Source organism: Bufo bufo, chromosome 1 (assembly GCF_905171765.1).
Source record: "Bufo bufo chromosome 1, aBufBuf1.1, whole genome shotgun sequence".
NCBI lineage: Eukaryota > Metazoa > Chordata > Amphibia > Anura > Bufonidae > Bufo > Bufo bufo.
Genome location: NC_053389.1, coordinates 779,588,733 through 779,609,881, shown reverse-complemented (window position 1 = coordinate 779,609,881; position 21,149 = coordinate 779,588,733). Strand labels below are relative to the sequence as shown.

Below are 21,149 nucleotides of genomic sequence, written 5' to 3'. Positions count from 1 at the left end.
AGTTGCTGGGCACGAGCCTCCCCCTGGGCTTGCACCTCCTCTCAGTGGGCCTGTGGTTGCTGGTCCAGGGCTGCTGTAGTGTCGGGACCTGTATGTGTGGGTGGGGTTGGCAGTGACAGAAGTCACAGGCTTCAGAAGTTTTAAAAGTTTCCACTTTCTCATTATGGGGGACTGAGTGCAGAATGATGGGGGGAAACTTGAGTGTTTGCACAAGGCCGCAACATAAAATGTGAAAAAGTGCAAAGGTCTGAAGACTCTCCGATGCATTGTGTATTGGGCTGAGCTTGATTGAATTCATTCAATAGATTTGGCCTTTTAGTGCCTGTTTTTTTTTTTTATATTTTTGTTTTCTTTCATGTGGAGCACTGTATCAGCTGTTCAGTCCATGCCACCCATACCATTTATCCTGGTGAGGGCCACACGAACTTGGAGACCCTGCTGGTACAGCGCTCCGGATCTCAGAGTTGACTGCAGCCGGGCTCCCGCTGTAATTGGAGATAACTCTCCATCTTCTAATGCTGCGGTCAGTAGTGACCACAGCATGTAGGCAGTTACACAGAGGTGTAACTGTTTAAAGTATAGTTTAAACGAGTTTAAAGCGTACCTGAGTTTAAAAAAAAAAAAGTTTGCATAATGTCTGTGCTTCTTTGTACAATTGTAACTGTGAAGGAACTGGTGTTTTTTGAGATTCCCTAATGTCTCTTTCTGTCATATTATTCCCTGTTTCAGCTGCACAGCTAGATGTATTTCTCTCAGAAGCAGAGGGCGTTTGCCTTCTGTGGAATCTGACAGCATAAAGTTACGGAAAATAATGCACTCAAACAATAGATGCAAACATAACATATGGACTAAGCCCTCACTCTAATGATAAAATCATATCGTGCAGGATGTTTTGTATCTTTTTTCGGGGAATCTGCCAGCACTGTACTGCTGTGGCGTCCTTTCCCTTACTTCCCACTAGGTTTGTTCTCAGAATAGATAAGGAGGGGGAGATCACACTTACAGAAAGGCAGGAGGCTTCTATTTTCAAAAGCGGTGTAGAAGCAGATCTTCTATCAGACGCGGGATCTCCGCTAGCTCGGACACCCCCCCCCCCCCACTTACACTCTGTGTCTTCTGAGTCTCAGTTACTGGGGAAGGATCTTGCTTGACAACAGGCAGTAGACTGCCACTTAGGAGACCACTAGTGGCCATGACTTCACAGCTTTTTGTCAGGTGGATCCAGGCAGAATTTTTTAATGAAGTGATTTAAAAATTTGCTCGTTACACCATTCTCTATTAAATTAAATGAAATTGTGTGAAAGTCTCTTTAATTATAGTTTGAAGTAGAAAAACCGCTTTTGTATTTTAGTCTAATTTTTGTTGAATAGATAACGGCACATGTATTTTTGGTAGGTTGTTGTTCACCTGAGGTTGCCTGTCAGACCTTCTAAAACCGTAGAATTTGAAGATATATACAAATACATGCAAACCACGGCAGTTGTAGTGTGTTAGATATCTACCATATACTGTACATACCTCGCAGCATGTGTGTCAGGTGATATATGTACAGTATATAAAACATACATCACACAGTATATTGTGTAAAGTACTATATACCATATATATATATATATACACAAGCATCACATTATGTATTGTGTTAGGTCCTATATACCTCATATACACACATACTACAGTATGTTATGTACAGTACTCTATACAGTAATATATACTCACACACCACAGCAGTAAGGTTCCTTATATACGTACAGCCGGGGATTGTGTTTGGTACTATATACAGGAGTAGGGCTGCAGCTATCGACTATATTTGTAATCAAGTATTCTATCGATTAATCGAGTACTCTAATAACAAAAAACTAATTAAAAGAACGTTTTTCTTTATAAAAACTTATCATCCCCCCCATTGCCATCAGCTTTCCCCCTAGTGCCATCAGCTTCCCCCTAGTGCCATCAGCTTCCCCCCTAGTGCCATCAGCTTCCCCCTAGTGCCATCAGCTTCCCCCCTAGTGCCATCAGCTTCCCCCTAGTGCCATCAGCTTCCCCCCCTAGTGCCATCAGCTTCCCCCTAGTGCCATCAGCTTCCCCCTAGTGCCATCAGCTTCCCCCCTAGTGCCATCAGCTTCCCCCCTAGTGCCATCAGCTTCCCCCCTAGTGCCATCAGCTTCCCCCCTAGTGCCATCAGCTTCCCCCCCTAGTGCCATCAGCTTCCCCCTAGTGCCATCAGCTTCCCCCTAGTGCCATCAGCTTCCCCCTAGTGCCATCAGCTTCCCCCCTAGTGCCATCAGCTTCCCCCCTAGTGCCATCAGCTTCCCCCCTAGTGCCATCAGCTTCCCCCCCTAGTACCATCAGCGGGGGGGCTGGGATGAGCCTTTCATTCTGTATCTGAAGGGGATTGTTTGGATTTCTCAGTAATGACTGCTTCTGGATAACCTTTGGCTGGTGTCTTTTTTCTGAAGGCTTATCCCTCTAATGGCATCCCCTGCTTGTTCATGTTCCTGTGACCCACCTCTGCCCATGTGTTCTTGCAGCCCACTGTTGAGGAGGTTACATAACATGTCTGGGCTGCTGCGGGTATGGTGCCAGCTATTTTCCAGGCGGTTGTGGTACCGCACTTAGTACAGGCTTGATCTCTGGGTGGGATCGTAGTGATAATAGTCCCATATAGCAGTGAACAGATGGGTTACTGTGACACATAGGAGGAGGGGGCAGCAGCATCATGACAAAAGAGGAGCGTCGCCCGCACCCACCAGCCTCCTGCTGTTATACCCTCATAGTGGACACAGTGTATAGCAGCCCGCCTGGCAGATATGTCACTGCATGCAGTCACATGTATGCCCCCAGAGCAGCTCAGGTACACACACACTGCCCTGCAGGCACCGCACATATATACCGCACAGTGTACTGCAGGCACCGCCCATATATACCGCACAATGTACTGCGGGCACCGCACATATATACGGCACAATGTACTGCGGGCACCGCACATATATACCACACAGTGTACTGCAGGCACCGCACATATATACGGCACAATGTACTGCGGGCACCGCACATATATACGGCACAATGTACTGCGGGCACCGCACATATATACCGCACAATGTACTGCGGGCACCGCACATATATACGGCACAATGTACTGCAGGCACCACACATATATACGGCACAATGTACAGCGGGCACCGCACATATATACGGTACAATGTACTGCGGGCACCGCACATATATACGGCACAATGTACTGCAGGCACCGCACATATATACCGCACAATGTACTGCCGACACTGCACATATATACCGAACAGTTTACTGCAGGCACTGCACATATATACGGCACAATGTACTGCGGGCACCACACATATATACGGTACAATGTACTGCCGACACTGCACATATATACGAACAGTTTACTGCAGGCACTGCACATATATACGGCACAATGTACTGCAGGCACCGCACATATATACCGCATAGTGTACTGCAGGCACCGCACATATATACCGCATAGTGTACTGCGGGCACCACACATATATACCGCACAGTGTACTGCAGGCACCGCACATATATACCGCACAGTGTACTGCAGGCACCACACATATATACCGCACAATGTCCTGCAGGCACTGCACATATATACGGCACAATGTACTGCAGGCACCACACATATATACCGCAAAGTGTACTGCCGACACTGCACATATATACCGAACAGTTTACTGCAGGCACTGCACATATATACGGCACAATGTACTGCGGGCACCACACATATATACGGCACAATGTACTGCGGGCACCACACATATATATACGGTACAATGTACTGCGGGCACCGCACATATATACCGCACAATGTACTGCAGGCACCACACATATATACCGCACAATGTACTGCCGACACTGCACATATATACGAACAGTTTACTGCAGGCACTGCACATATACACGGCACAATGTACTGCAGGCACCGCACATATATACCGCATAGTGTACTGCGGGCACCACACATATATACCGCACAGTGTACTGCAGGCACCACACATATATACCGGACAGTGTACTGCAGGCACCACACATATATACCGGACAGTGTACTGCAGGCACCACACATATGTACCGGACAGTGTACTGCAGGCACCGCACATATATACCGCATAGTGTACTGCGGGCACCACACATATATACCGCACAGTGTACTGCAGGCACCACACATATATACCGCATAGTGTACTGCAGGCACCACACATATATACCGCATAGTGTACTGCAGGCACCACACATATATACCGCACAATGTCCTGCAGGCACTGCACATATATACGGCACAATGTACTGCAGGCACCACACATATATACCGCAAAGTGTACTGCAGGCACCGCACATATATACCGCACAGTGTACTGCAGGCACCACACATATATACCGCACAATGTCCTGCAGGCACTGCACATATATACGGCACAATGTACTGCAGGCACCACACATATATACCGCAAAGTGTACTGCAGGCACCGCACATACAGTACAGACCAAAAGTTTTGACACACCTTCTCATTCAAAGAGTTTTCTTTATTTTCATGACTATGAAGGCATCAAAACTATGAATTAACACATGTGGAATTATATACATAACAAACAAGTGTGAAACAACTGAAAATATGTCATATTCTAGGTTCTTCAAAGTAGCCACCTTTTGCTTTGATTACTGCTTTGCACACTCTTGGCATTCTCTTGATGAGCTTCAAGAGGTAGTCCCCTGAAATGGTCTTCCAACAGTCTTGAAGGAGTTCCCAGAGATGCTTAGCACTTGTTGGCCCTTTTGCCTTCACTCTGCGGTCCAGCTCACCCCAAACCATCTCGATTGGGTTCAGGTCCGGTGACTGTGGAGGCCAGGTCATCTGGCGCAGCACCCCATCACTCTCCTTCATGGTCAAATAGACCTTACTTTCAAAGTTTTCCCAATTTTTCGGCTGACTGACTGACCTTCATTTCTTAAAGTAATGATGGCCACTCGTTTTTCTTTACTTAGCTGCTTTTTTCTTGCCATAATACAAATTCTAACAGTCTATTCAGTAGGACTATCAGCTGTGTATCCACCTGACTTCTCCTCAACGCCACTGATGGTCCCAACCCCATTTATAAGGCAAGAAATCCCACTTATTAAACCTGACAGGGCACACCTGTGAAGTGAAAACCATTTCAGGGGACTACCTCTTGAAGCTCATCAAGAGAATGCCAAGAGTGTGCAAAGCAGTAATCAAAGCAAAAGGTGGCTACTTTGAAGAACCTAGAATATGACATATTTTCAGTTGTTTCACACTTGTTTGTTATGTCTATAATTCCACATGTGTTAATTCATAGTTTTGATGTCTTCATAGTCATGAAAATAAAGAAAACTCTTTGAATGAGAAGGTGTGTCCAAACTTTTGGTCTGTACTGTATATACCGCACAATGTACTTCGGGCACCACACATATATACCGGACAGTGTACTTCGGGCACCACACATATATACCGCACAATGTACTGCGGGCACCACACATATATACCGCACAGTGTACTGCGGGCACTGCACATATATACCGCACAAAAATAGTCACAGCCGGCAAACTATCTATCTATCTATCTCATATCTATCTATCTATCTATCTATCTTTCTATCTATCTCATATCTTATCTAGTATCTATCTATCTAATACCTCTCTCTATCCATCAATCTTTCTTCTGGGTCGCCCCCCGTGCCTCTCTCGAGGTCTGCTATGCCCTTGGATACGCCCACATGACACTGGCAGAGCCCCCCGTCCTGTCACTGGCACCCCCGTCCTGTCACTGTGCTTTTGTATGTGGATTGGTGGTGGGGGAGGAGAGGCGCACAGACCCTCAGTGACATCCCAGGTCGGGGACAGACGAGTACAGCACTGCTGGCACAATACATTGGCGGGGTCTTGTTTCCATGGCAACCACTGCCACCTGACGGGGGACGCTGTGCATTAATGCGCTCGTTCTCTTCACTGGAGCAATGTGGAGCGTGTAATCTGTGAGGAGACGCCCAGCGCCATTATCAGAGCTGTGATCTGTCTGACAGAAACTAATGGCATCCATACATTATCTATCTCTGCTTCTATAAATCCGCCCATGATGATCCCCAGCATCCTGGGAGAAGAAAAGCCGACCGGGAGGCTCTTAAAGGGCCAGTACCGCTTTTCAGTACCTGCTTGCTCATACAGGGAGGGGGGGGAGATGTCAGTGATATATGGCAGTGGTTGTGGAATGACACAAATGTACTCATTCAGCATCTGAATGGGAGAAAAAACTGTGTCCATTCACAGACAGCAAACAGGAATTTTGAAAAAAAAAACAACACAAAGAGGGAGATTTATCAAAAGTGGTGTAAAGGAAAACTGGCTTAGCTGCCCCTAGCAACCAATCAGATTACACTGTTCATAATTTACAGCTCTTTTGGAAAAAGGTGATATCATGATTAAAGGGGCGGTCCCACCATGAGATCACAGGACAGGATATAAGTATCTGATGGGTGGGGGTCCAACAGCAAGGGCCCCCACTGATCACAGGACTGTGGTCCCGGAGTCCCCATAAGCCCTGCTCCCCCGCTTTTCACATAGGTGTAATGGAAAACTGGCTTAGTTGCCCATAGCAACCAATCAGATTCCACCTTTCATTTTCCGAAGGAGCTCTAAAAACTGAAAGGTGGAATCTGATTGGTTGCTATGGGCAACTAGGACAATTTTCCTTCACACCTCTTTTGATAAATCTCGTAGTGTTACTGATTGATTTTAAAGCGCGTCCTCTCTCACTTTAGCTAGTTTTACACCCGTTCACATAGTCTGGGAAATCCCCTTTAACTTTGTACTGACATCTTAAAGGGGTTGTTTGGAGAGCGGCCATGTAAAGGGTCTACGGAGGATCCGCTATTTCCGTGCGTCCTCAGCGACAATCCATTCATTACAGTGATTTAATTGACAATCTAGGCAAAAACGGATACCGTGTCAAACCAAAAGCTGCTAGGGCTGTTTTTGTAGCAAAAACACACATTGGTACCCGACCACTAGTAGGTGGTAGAGGCCCCCTTTACCCCACACTCGTCCAGTAATTAGTCCCGGCCGTATCCAGCTCCTCCGTGCGCCTCGTGTATACTGCTCAGCCGTTGCCTAGTACATGGATGCGTTTTCCCCATGGGTCCTAGGCTCTGGTGGATCCACAGAGAAGCCTCAGTTGCCATGGTTACATATGTGGAGGTTCTAGAAATGATGGCGAATTCCGCACAGGAAACCGTCTGTCACGTGTAATTTTTTTTTTTTTTTAAATAATATACTTGGAATTTATAAATAATCTTGGTTCCAGTGGAAATTCATTTTCCGTGCACTGACGTAAGCCTGCAGTAGACTTGTGCGAATAGACAGAAGCCAGTGTGATAAGCAGCGATGCAGTGTAAATCATGGAGGCAGAGAGAGCTATTGAAATGGTCTGCTGTGAGGCGGGATTGTGGCATTGTACATATATTATATAGAGGAGGACTTCCCTTCTGGTTTTCTGTAACCCTGAAATTCCTCTGACGCTGATCTCCTGCGATCTCTGGGACAGTGCACTGAGCGCCGCCGGTGTGACCGTGTTCGTAGGAGCGCGCTTCTGCCAGGGGTGGAACGACTCTCGCCCCCTCGAAATATTTCGAGAATATTTTTTCCTCTTGAGTCATCCTCATCTGTCAGATTCTGGTTACACTTCGGGGTTTGTCCCCCCCACGAATCCAGAAAGTGGTCGTCCAGTGTCGTGTGCCCTGTTGGGGAGTTAATAGAATGGAGTTCCTCTGCTAAGGACCTCTTGGCCACAAACAGAGAGCGGGTACAAAGAGCGTCTTTTGCTCTGGAGGACCTGTCCTGTTCTACATTAGACAGGCAGCCCATTGATTTCAGTGGACACTGTGCAATACCTATTTTCCCCTGTGGTGGCGCTGCAGGGAAATTGAACGCTTACTGTCAGGTTTCATCACAGAATACAGCTGATTGCCGGGATCCAAGAAGGGGGTTACTCTGTGGTCAGCTTTTTGTCAAGGGATCTGTTTAACAAGTAGGGATTGTTCAAAGTGGAGAACCCCTTTAAAGGAGTTGTCTGGTGGGATTACATTTTTTATATATAAAGAAGAATTTTCTTTTTTATTTTAGAAAAAAAAAAAAAAACATTCACTCCCACCATTTTTCTGCCTCTGCTGTTGACCCGGTGACGTTTACCGGATCTCCACTTACTGGTCCTAGTTTGAAATGCAGGAAATGACTTGAGGTCCCTGCTCAGCCAATCCATGTGTGAGGCCTATCAACGCTTTCTCGTGATTGGCTGAGCTAACATCTCTTGCCGTTTCCTGTGTGTCAAGCCGGGACCAGGATTGGAGAGCAGCTAGGACCCAATAAGCATCATAATAGCATACAGAACAGATGCACGGGAGAGGCTGCAGACTGTCACATGCAGAATACACACTGCCGATTACAGGGGAGGTTCTTGTCTAAGGGGTATTCCCATCTTATAAAGTGATGACACATTGCTCTGGGACCTCCACTGATCCAAGAATGAAGGGGTTGTAGCACTGATTTATCTCTGCGTCCCCTAGTGCAGCAGCACCCTGGTCAACCGGAAACTGCAGCACAGCTCCATTCAAATGAATGAAGGCGTCCGCAGTTCCCTTCATGGCCAGGTGGCGGGGAGTGGCGCTGTGTACAGAAACATAGAAAGGGTTGCAGTGCAGTATCTGTACTGCACCCCTTCACTCCCAGGATCATTGTGATCCCAGAGGTCATAAAGGCTTTATACCAGCGATATGCCATCAGGTGGGCAACAAAGACGGTTTCCATAAGTCTCCCCCAAGTCTTCTTTAGTGGCCAAGAAGCGTTGCTGTCTTGTGTGTACTGCAGCCTGGCAGCGCCAGCTCATCTGCAGGGCAGGCACACCCCAGGGACAGCAGTACATCAGCCTGGCACTGGCATTCTTCTCTGTGTACGTCGGTTTCTGCTGGTTACCAGACATCGGGCTTGTGCCCTACATGTGACTCGCACACAGTCTAGTGCTTCCTGAGAAGAGCTGGCAGAGAGCGGCCGCAGGAAGGCCACACCCCAGCATCCACGTGTGGTCAGACTGATGGAAGAATGGGCACAGTGTGTCACACTATACAGGGCGTATAGTCACTGCTGATGTTGTCTATCTATCTATTATCTATTATCTATTATCTATCTATTATCTATCTATCTATCTATCTATTATCTATTATCTATTATCTATCTATCTATCTATCATCTATCTATCTATTATCTATTATCTATCTATCTATTATCTATTATCTATCTATATATTATCTATCTATCTATCTATCTATTATCTATCTATTATCTTTCTATCTATTATCTATCTATTATCTATCTATTATCTATCTATTATCTATCTATCTATCTATCTATCTATCTATCTATTATCTATCTATTATCTATCTATCTATTATCTATCTATCTATCTATCTATCTATCTATCTATCTATCTATCTATCTATCTATCTATCTATCTATCTATTATCTATCTATCATATATCTATCTATTATCTATCTATCTATCTATTATCTATCTATCTATCTATCTATCTATTATCTATCTATTATCTATCTATCTATTATCTATCTATCATATATCTATCTATTATCTTTCTATCTATTTATCTATCTATCTATATATCTATTATCTATCTATTATCTATCTATCTATTAATCTATCTATTATCTATCTATTATCTATCTATCTATTAATCTATCTATCTATCTATCTATCTATCTATCTATCTCTTATATCTATCTATCTATCTATCTATTTATCTATCTATCTATCTATTATCTATCTATCTATCTATTATCTATCTGTCTGTCTGTCTGTCTGTCTATCTATCTATCTATCTATCTATCTATCTTCTTATATATTATCTATCTATCTCTATCCTTCAAAAATCTAGATGCACCCCTTTATCTGGAGATTATCAGAGCAGGTTTTTAGCCTCTGAATGTTATTACTAAAATTTTCAAATTGTGATCACAAAAGGATAACAAGAAGTTGCTTAATTTTTCCTCGTGCACTGATTCAAGGTGGTGTCCACCTACACAATAATTTTGCTATTGTTCCAGTCCATGATTAAACATTTCCTTTTTTTTTATTTTTTATACAGCTCCCATACAGACCTATGTATCTCCATGGTAACAGACGACAAACAAACCCTGTGTAGTCTGATCCTGTGTTAATACTCTTCTCCAGCCTTTACTTTTTGTTATCCTACAAAACATACATTACCATAAAGTAGTGGACAAGTAATGGAAGGCAGTGTGACTGCAGGTCAGACTACACAGGGTTTGTTTGTAGTCTGTTACCATGGGAACCATTGTAAGACGTGAATAATTTCTAACTTCTTAATTTCCTTTCCTTTCAGAGCGACCGTCTCCTGATAAAAGGGGGTAAAATCGTCAATGATGACCAGTCATTCCATGCTGACATTTACATGGAGGATGGGCTCATTAAGTAAGTATAATGTGCATCGGGATGGTATGGGTCAGCAGTCATAGGCAATTAAGCAAATAAACTGTAGAGCAGAGATTGATTTCCGAATAGTGTGTCCATAAAGAGGGGCGGGCGTGTCCTGGAGAATCCACAGGGTGGGAAAGGTAAAAATCCAGCATGTCGGATCTATGGTAGATGTTGGGTCCCTGTAAACGCCTCTAGGTATGTTAGAACATGGGGAATTAACTCAAAAATATAGTATATTTCCATTAGTGTATCTGAAAATACAATAATGCTGTAACGGTCACGTCCACACACACACAGGGGGAAGGATAGTGACCACTGCGCTCCACCCTCACCCCTGGCCCTGCCTACTTGCCTCACGAGTCCTGATGACAGGGGACAACTGGACGACAGTCCCTAACTTAGGATACATGCAGGGAAGACAGACAAGACAAAATACGGAACATGAACGGACCGGGTCAGAACCAAGAGAGCTACGCAGTACAAAGGGTTAAGCAAAGAATGGTCAGGAGAAGCCGGGGTCAAATACCAGGAGAGCAGAGAAGTACAAGAGGAGTCCTAAGAGAGTAGTCAGGTGGGAGCCGAGGTCACAATACCAGGACGGATACGCAGTACAGGAGGAGCAGGCAGAGAATCGTCAGGGAACGGAATCAGGTGAGTATTCAGTAGTCCAACAAATAGCCAGGAAACTAGAAATTAACAGGCAACCTGTGGCTAGCAGGCTGCCTGTATTTATAGTGGGGAGTGAGGGTCATGTGACGTGGCCAGCGTCACATGACCGACAGACCAACCAGTTGAGCACCGAGTGATCAGCTCGGCGCTCAAGGCAGACTTAGGAGCAGGGAGCCACCCAGCAGTAAAGCCGCCCTGGGAATGAGGTCAAACACAGATCATCATTCCCAAAGCTATGCAACAGTTCTGCGGGCAATGGGGGACCGAGTGCACCTTCGGAACCCCGTGACAAATGCATGACGGATATCTCAGAAACCATTTAAAGGGGTTCTCCAGGAATGATATAAAATAGCTGCCAGCAACCTGTTCTGCAGAGCTGCTAGTTGGTAATGATGCGATCCTTCCTATGATATGCCATCATGGCTGAGCAGCCTGACAGGAACGCTCACCAATATGTAGTATATGCAAGTGCCAACCAGAGTCTAATGTGTAGTGAGGCCCCACCCCCTCTGCAAGTGGTGACTACTAGGAATTCTTAGATATTTTGAACCCGAACCTTGTATGCCGACCTTGAAAACAGAAGTTTTCTCAACACTGGTGACTACATGACCTCTACACATTCTAGGACAACTTGCCCACCAGCAAACTATCCACACTATATACTATAGCATCTTTGTGGCTTAATATAGGCATCCTTAAAGGTTTCTTTTAGAATTATAAATCGACTAGACATTAAGCCCGTTACAATAGAGGGCGCTAGAACAGTAGTGCATAAACATTAGTAGGAACAGTCTATATTAAATGGCAAGGGAACTTGACCACACTGACTGGTGGCCGAGACTGGTGGCTGTGGCTGAGATTGCTGGTACTGACTGGTGGCTGTGTCTGGTGGCCGAGACTGGCGGCTGTGGCTGAGACTGCTGGTACTGACTGGTGGCTGTGGCTGGTGGCTAAGACTAACGGCTGTGGCTGAGACTGCTGGCACTGACTGGTGGCTGTGGCTGGTGGCCGAGACTGGTGGCTGTGGCTGAGATTGCTGGCTGTGGCTTGTGGCTGAGACTGCTGGCACTGACTGGTGGCTGTGGCTGAGACTGCTGGCTGCGGCTGAGACTGCTGGCCTTGATCGCTTGGTATTACACTTTTTGTGATGTAAGGTGATAAAAAATGGCTTTTTTGGCACATTTTTAGATTTTTTTTTTTACGGTGTTCACTAGACGGGTTGGATCACATACTATTTTTATAGAGCAGGTTATTACGGACACAGCGATGCCTAATATGTGCATTTTTAAAAATTTTTGTTTACACAATAAAAGCATTTTTGAAAAAAAATCATGTTTTTGTGTTTCCATTTTCTGAAAGCCATATTTTTTATTTTTTTTTGGCAATTGGCTTATGTGGGATGAGGTCACGGTTTAATTGGTGCTAATTTTGGATACATATGACTTTTTTGATCACTTTTTATACCATTTTTTGGGAAGTGCGGTGGGCAGAATTGCAATTTCATCATAGTTTTTCTTTTTTTTTTATGGTGTTCACCATGCGGTAAAAGTAACATGATCCTTTTATAGATCAGGTCCTTACGGACGTGGCGATACCAAACCTGTTTAGTGTTTTTTTATTTTTTACATTTTTTATTTAAGTTTTTTTTATTTTTTTTTACTTTTTTCACTTTTTTTTTTTACATTGTTTGGACCCAGACCCACTTGGTTCTTGAAGATCCAGTGGGTCTGATGGCTTACAATACACTGCAGTACACTATATAGTAGGGGTGGGCGATATGGCCTAAAATCTATATTGCGATATCATTTTAAGCATGTGCGATATGTGTGTATATATATATATATACACTGCTCAAAAAAATAAAGGGAACACAAAAATAACACATCCTAGATCTGAACTAATTAAATATTCTTCTGAAATACTTTGTTCTTTACATAGTTGAATGTGCTGACAACAAAATCACACAAAAATTAAAAATGGAAATCAAATTTTTCAACCCATGGAGGTCTGGATTTGGAGTCACACTCAAAATTAAAGTGCAAAAACACACTACAGGCTGATCCAACTTTGATGTAATGTCCTTAAAACAAGTCAAAATGAGGCTCAGTAGTGTGTGTGGCCTCCAAATGCCTGTATGACCTCCCTACAATGCCTGTGCATGCTCCTGATGAGGTGGCGGACGGTCTCCTGAGGGATCTCCTCCCAGACCTGGACTAAAGCATCTGCCAACTCCTGGACAGTCTGTGGTGCAAAGTGACGTTGGTGGATAGAGCGAGACATGATGTCCCAGATGTGCTCAATTGGATTCAGGTCTGGGGAACGGGCGGGCCAGTCCATAGCATCAATGCCTTCGTCTTGCAGGAACTGCTGACACACTTCAGCCACATGAGGTCTAGCATTGTCTTGCATTAGGAGGAACCCAGGGCCAACCGCACCAGCATATGGTCTCACAAGGGGTCTGAGGATCTCATCTCGGTACCTAATGGCAGTCAGGCTACCTCTGGCGAGCACATGGAGGGCTGTGCGGCCCTCCAAAGAAATGCCACCCCACACCATTACTGACCCAATGCCAAACCGGTCATGCTGGAGGATGTTGCAGGCAGCAGAACGTTCTCCGCGGTGTCTCCAGACTCTGTCACGTCTGTCACATGTGCTCAGTGTGAACCTGCTTTCATCTGTGAAGAGCACAGGGCGCCAGTGGTGAATTTGCCAATCTTGGTGTTTTCTGGCAAATGCCAAACGTCCTGCACGGTGTTGGGCTGTAAGCACAACCCCCACCTGTGGACGTCGGGCCCTCATATCACCCTCATGGAGTCTGTTTCTGACCGCTTGAGCAGACACATGCACATTTGTGGCCTGCTGGAGGTCATTTTGCAGGGCTCTGGCAGTGCTCCTCCTGTTCCTCCTTGCACAAAGGCGGAGGTAGCGGTCCTGCTGCTGGGTTGTTGCCCTCCTACGGCCTCCTCCACGTCTCCTGATGTACTGGCCTGTCTCCTGGTAGCGCCTCCATGCTCTGGACACTACGCTGACAGACACAGCAAACCTTCTTGCCACAGCTCGCATTGGTGTGCCATCCTGGATAAGCTGCACTACCTGAGCCACTTGTGTGGGTTGTAGACTCCGTCTCATGCTACCACTAGAGTGAAAGCACCGCCAGCATTCAAAAGTGACCACAACATCAGCCAGGAAGCATAGGAACTGAGAAGTGGTCTGTGATCACCAACTGCAGAACCACTTCTTTATTGGGGGTGTCTTGCTAATTGCCTATAATTTCCACCTGTTGTCTATCCTATTTGCACAACAGCATGTGAAATTGATTGTCACTCAGTGTTGCTTCCTAAGTGGACAGTTTGATTTCACAGAAGTCTGATTGACTTGGAGTTACATTGTGTTGTTTAAGTGTTCCCTTTATTTTTTTGAGCAGTGTATATATATATATATATATATATATCACGATTATTATTATATTTTATATTTCGGGGGGGTTAAACTTTATTTTTTTTCCAACTTTTTATTTAATAACTATTAGCCTCCTTAGGGGCTAGAGCCCTTGTCCTATTCACTCTAATAGAGATCTATTGGGGTGAATAGGACTTCACACTCTCCCTGCTGCCCTGTGCATAGTACACACAGCAGCAGGGAGCCGACTATGGCAGCCAGGGCTTCAGTAGCATCCTGGCTGCCATGGTAACCGATCGGAGCCCGGCGATTACACTGCTGGGGCTCCGATCAGAAGCTGCCACCCTGGGGCCACTGCCACCAATGATTTATTCGTGTGAAGGGGGGGCGCAATTAATATAATACAATACTTTAATTAATATAATACTTTGTAGAGGGGGAGTAGAAGGAAGGGGCTGTGGCCACTGCGCCACCAATGAATATAGTTAAAGGGAGTCTGTCACCTACCTGACCGGTTTCAAACAGGTGACATTGTTCAGTGGGGCACAAAGACATGACACAGATGTTACTTGGGTAACATCTGTGTCATGTCTTTGTGCCCCACTGAACAATGTCACCTGTTTGAAACCAGTCAGGTAGGTGACAGACTCCCTTTAATATTCCCGAATACAAACGTAGCCTGCATGTGCCGGCCATATCCCTACCTGGCCTCTATTACTGTGAGCCGTGATCCGCCGCAATTAACCCCTCAGGACCTGAGGGGTTAATTGCGGCAGATCACGGTGCGTAGTAATAGAGGGCGGGTATGGGATATGGCCGGCCCATGCAGGCTACGTTTGTTTTCAGTCCCTCCCCTCCTCCTCCTCTCTGTTCTCATTGGTGGCGCAGTGGCCACAGTCTCTCCCCTCCTCCTCCTAGTCTGTTCTCATTGGTGGTCAGCGGCAGCCGCACACAGTGGGGAGGGAGGGACTCCTTCCTTCTCCACTGAGCTGGCTCAGGAGAACATGGTGCGTGCTGAGAGCGGCGCATGCCATGTTCTACTGCGATCTGCGATATGGCGATATAAACGAAATCTCTATCGTTGGCTAGATTTATATAGTTTATATCGCATATCGTCTATATCGCCCACCCCTACTATATAGTGTACTGCAGTATATTGCACTCACTCTAAGCCTAATCAGGCTTTGATATACCACGGCAAGCCGGATGCCTGTGAAGGCGTCCGGATGCCATGGTAACCATCGGGACGCTGCCACAAGCAAGCGGCCCAATGGGGGATGGAGGGATCTCCCTCCCTCAGTTTACCCTTCAAGCATTGGCTGCTGCCACAGCAGAGCAGCGGCCCGATGGTTAGTCCCTCCATACAGCGGTCCCTAAGGACCACTGCATGAAAGGGGTTAAACGACCGACATCGGTGCCAGCACCGATGTCGGCCATTTCAAGCAGAGTGTTAGCTATCTTGAAGATGGGGCGGGGCATGTGACGTACCTTTGTAGTATAAGAAATAACATTACCCATGACCACCATGGCCTGCTCTGTACCTGCCCTGGACTCTGAGGAAGGAGCCAAGTCATGCTGAGCTTGCTCCACTGCAACCCACCTATGAGAAGGAGGTTGCGCAGGAGTAAAATGAAAGCTTGACAATTGAAGATGGAGCTGGGATGGGGCTCAGCAGCACTATCACGGTATATTCAAATTCCGCGAATACCCCAAAAATTGTGATCATTTTGCTTTGACAGTAGATCCGGCATTTGAAGATACCCTGATGATGCTGTTGGGCCTTATCCGAGCTTCATCTTCAGTCGGCCCTTCCACAGCCGGTGATAAAACCTTAATTTTACCCCATACAGCCTCTGTTCTCATTGGTGGGTTGCGATGAAACCTCTTGAGAAAACGTTGAGAAAAGTACACCTGCTCAAGCCTGGAGGAGCTGAGGAGAGGTGTATCATGCAAATGCCCACCCTGCACTGTCACATCATCCATGGTTCCTCATGTGTAGATAGGACCATAGATGGTCTCCCATGATTTGCTCAGAATTTTTTCTTATGTTTGTCTCACAGGCAGATTGGTGAAAATCTCATTGTGCCAGGTGGTGTGAAGACCATCGAGGCTCACGGCAGGATGGTAATACCCGGGGGCATTGATGTCCACACCTGCTTTCAGAAACCATGCAACGGAATGGTGTCTGCTGATGACTTCTTCCAGGGAACCAAAGCAGCTTTGGCTGGTGGCACCACCATGATCAGTAAGTGGGAATTTGTGACTTGTCTTTTAACCTTTTTGAATCTTTTAACCTTTTTGCTTTGGGGACAGTTTTCACACTTGACATGCCCAAAAGCTGCCTGATTTCTAATGTAAAAGAAAAAAAAATCATAATAATCATAATAATCATAATATGCACCCATATATTTTCTAAATTTAGGCACCCAGCACTTTACACTCATGGGCGCCTTCAGGCAATTTTCATCAAAATGTAATGTAAAAAAATAAAGCATAAAAGACATAAAATGTGGTCATTGACTACATACTGGTTGCTTCTCTCTACATGCACATATCTGATAACTGAAGAGACCAAAAATATGTGATGCAGATGCTGGTGAACATTTGACTCATGATGTTGACAGATGGTCCGTCCACCATACAGGGAAAAGATGACAGTAATATACTGTGGTAAGAGGGACGATGACATGAAGAAAAGTTCCTGCATCATTCCCTGAGCTGATTGGAGGCTGTAGGGTAGGAGAGGTGACCGTTACATGCTGTGATCATTCCTCCTGATGTCACAGCTCCTCACCTAGAACCAAGAGGTACTTCTTTTTTGGCTGCACCCATAACCTCCTGTCTCAGCAGTCATTCTTAGCACATAGAGGGGTGATGACATGAAGAAAAGTTCTTGCATCATTCCCTGGGGTCACTGGAGGCTGTACCTACCTCCATGGCAGTAGATAGATTTAAAGGGAATGCATCAGCAGAAAATGACTTGTTGTTCAAATCATATTTTTAATGTTAGGTAATATTTGTTTTTATAAATTTTGATGATTTTTGCTTTAATTGCCCATGTCACTAACTATATTTAAAAAGAGAATACCTAAAATCATGTAGTTTCCGCACTAATTATATGATTAGACTACCTGTTCTCTACCGGTAACCTTTCAGAAGTCATCTTATTATTGCCACAGGCAGGATTGCAATGACAATTATCACCTACGTATATATATACAGTACAGGCCAAAAGTTTGGACACACCTTCTCATTCAAAGAGTTTTCTTTATTTTCATGACTATGAAGGCATCAAAACTATGAATTAACACATGTGGAATTATATACATAACAAACAAGTGTGAAACAACTGAAAATATGTCATATTCTAGGTTCTTCAAAGTAGCCACCTTTTGCTTTGATTACTGCTTTGCACACTCTTGGCATTCTCTTGATGAGCTTCAAGAGGTAGTCCCCTGAAATGGTTTTCACTTCACAGGTGTGCCCTGTCAGGTTTAATAAGTGGGATTTCTTGCCTTATAAATGGGGTTGGGACCATCAGTTGCGTTGAGGAGAAGTCAGGTGGATACACAGCTGATAGTCCTACTGAATAGACTGTTAGAATTTGTATTATGGCAAGAAAAAAGCAGCTAAGTAAAGAAAAACGAGTGGCCATCATTACTTTAAGAAATGAAGGTCAGTCAGTCAGCCGAAAAATTGGGAAAACTTTGAAAGTAAGGGCTATTTGACCATGAAGGAGAGTGATGGGGTGCTGCGCCAGATGACCTGGCCTCCACAGTCACCGGACCTGAACCCAATCGAGATGGTTTGGGGTGAGCTGGACCGCAGAGTGAAGGCAAAAGGGCCAACAAGTGCTAAGCATCTCTGGGAACTCCTTCAAGACTGTTGGAAGACCATTTCAGGGGACTACCTCTTGAAGCTCATCAAGAGAATGCCAAGAGTGTGCAAAGCAGTAATCAAAGCAAAAGGTGGCTACTTTGAAGAACCTAGAATATGACATATTTTCAGTTGTTTCACACTTGTTTGTTATGTATATAATTCCACATGTGTTAATTCATAGTTTTGATGCCTTCAGTGTGAATCTACAGTTTTCATAGTCATGAAAATAAAGAAAACTCTTTGAATGAGAAGGTGTGTCCAAACTTTTGGTCTGTACTGTATATATATATATATAACACAGGATCCCCCATTCATAATAGGTGATATCACAGCTTATCTGCTCCCTCCTGACCTCAGGCCAAAGAACACGCCTAGAAAACTCTACCATAGAAATCAATGAGGTCCCCTTCAGTCCATTCTTTTTCTGGCCCATGCGGCTGCTGTCAAAGAACAGGAGGCCCTAACATAGTGGCCCCTAGTGGCCAGTGTGAAAACTGCAGGATTTTAGGATTTAAAAACAGATATAAATAGGGACATGAGAAATAATAATAAGAATAATAAAATAAAAATAAAAAAATCACCAAATGACACATTCCCTTTAATAGGCTGTCTCTATTTTTTGGCATTTTGGAAGCAAATGTGAAATATCTTTTTTAAAGGGGTTGTCTCATCTCAGACATTGGTGGCATATTGCTAGGACATGCCACCAATGTCGGATAGGTGCGGGTCTCATCTCTGGGACCCGCACCTATCTCTCATATGGGACCGCTAAAGTGAACGACCTGCACGACGCACTCTCCATTCACTTCTATAAGGCTGGGTTCACACGAGCGTGTCCGGATTAGTTCCGGATGCGTCCCGGTGTGTTGCGGCAAACCCGCGCGAGTAGGAATGCAATTGCAGTCAGTTTTGACTGCGATTGCGTTCCGATGTTCAGTTTTTATCGCGCGTGTGCAATGTGTTTTGCACGCGCGTGATAAAAAACCGACTGTGGTACCCAGACCCGAACTTCTTCACAGAAGTTCAGGTTTGGGTTCGGTGTTGTGTAGATGTTATTATTTTCCCTTATAACATGGTTATAAGGGAAAATAATAGCATTCCGAATACAGAATGCATAGTAGGTGATCAATTGAGGGTTAAAAAATAAAAAAAATTAACTCACCTTCTCCTCTTGTTCGCGTAGTTCTCCCGGTCTTCAGTTCTTTAAAAAGATGAACTATGGGCTAAAGGACCTTTGGTGACGTCAGATCACATGCTCCAATCACATGGTACATCACCGCGGTGATGGACCATGTCATTGGAGCATGTGATCTGACGTCACCAAAGGTCCTTTAGCCCATAGTTCATCTTTTTAAAGAACTGAAGACCGGGAGAACTACGCGAACAAGAGGAGAAGGTGAGTTAATTTTTTTTATTTTTTAACCCTCAATTGATCACCTACTATGCATTCTGTATTCGGAATGCTATTATTTTCCCTTATAACCATGTTATAAGGGAAAATAATACAGTGTATAGACTGTCACCTAGCAACCGTGCGTGAAAATCGCACCGCATCCGCACTTGCTTGCGGATGCATGCGATTTTCACGCAACCCCATTCACTTCTATGGGGCCTGCGTTGCGTGAAAAACGCAGAATATAGAGCATGCTGCGATTTTCACGCAACGCATAAGTGATGCGTGAAAATCATCGCTCATCTGAACAGCCCCATTGAAATGAATGGGTCCAGATTCAGTGCGGGTGCAATGCGTTCACCTACCGCATTGCACCCGCGCGGAAATCTCGCCCGTGTGAACGCAGCCTAAGAGTTCTGAAGATAGAAGAGCGCACAGCGCAAGCGCTTGACTATTTTCGAAACCCCCATAAAAATGAATGGAGGGCGGCTGCGCATGAGCTGCTGTTCTCTGTTCACTTTGAGGTCCCAGCAGTGGGACCTGCACCTCTCTGACATCGGTGGCATATCCTAGCGCTATGCCACCAATGTTTGAGGTGAGACAACCCCTTTAAAAGAGATAATATTTCACATTTGTTCCCAAAATACTGAAAAATAGAGACAGCCTATTAAAGGGAGTGTGTCACCGGAGACTGGCCTACTGTTTAAAGCTAACTTTTTTGTTAAATATTTTTTAGTGATTTTTTTTCTTCATGTCCCTATCTAGCGATATGTCTGAGGTGACCCAACCCCGTATGGCATATCCACAGTATATAACCTAAATGTCCTATGGTGTGGCCCCCCCCCCCCCCCCCCACCTGTTTTCAGTACAGGAGTCACCTGACAACCATTCTGCCTAATGAAGCGTCCACTGTGGGATCGGGAAGAATTGCTGTCAGGTGACAGGTGTCTTAAAGGCGTTGGCCCGTGGACAGCATTTGTGGCCTATCCAGAGCATAGGCGATAAATGTGTGATCGCTGGTGGTCTGACCACTATGTGAATACAGCCCTAGTGAGCATGTGCGACCACCTCTCCAATCACTGTCTATGGGACTGCCAGGAACAGCACTCAGATATCTCTTGCAGTCCAAGTGAATGGAGCAGGAGTCGCACATGCTCACTACGGCTCCATTCACACAAGGTACTCAGGGGCCTCTGTTCTTTGTGGGGGTCCCCATGGTCGGACCCCCAGCATTCATACAGTTGTCA

General features: G+C 45.2%; 1 protein-coding gene across 1 annotated transcript in view; it reads left to right on the top strand.

Moving 5' to 3' along the window:
- Positions 1-21,149, top strand: part of DPYSL2 (dihydropyrimidinase like 2) — an 80,846-nt gene that overhangs the window by 20,968 nt on the left and 38,729 nt on the right. The window contains exons 2-3 of the mRNA XM_040414864.1: positions 10,468-10,556; positions 16,691-16,875. Coding sequence (XP_040270798.1) covers positions 10,468-10,556; positions 16,691-16,875 — 274 coding nt within the window. The remainder of the gene's footprint in view (positions 1-10,467; positions 10,557-16,690; positions 16,876-21,149) is intronic.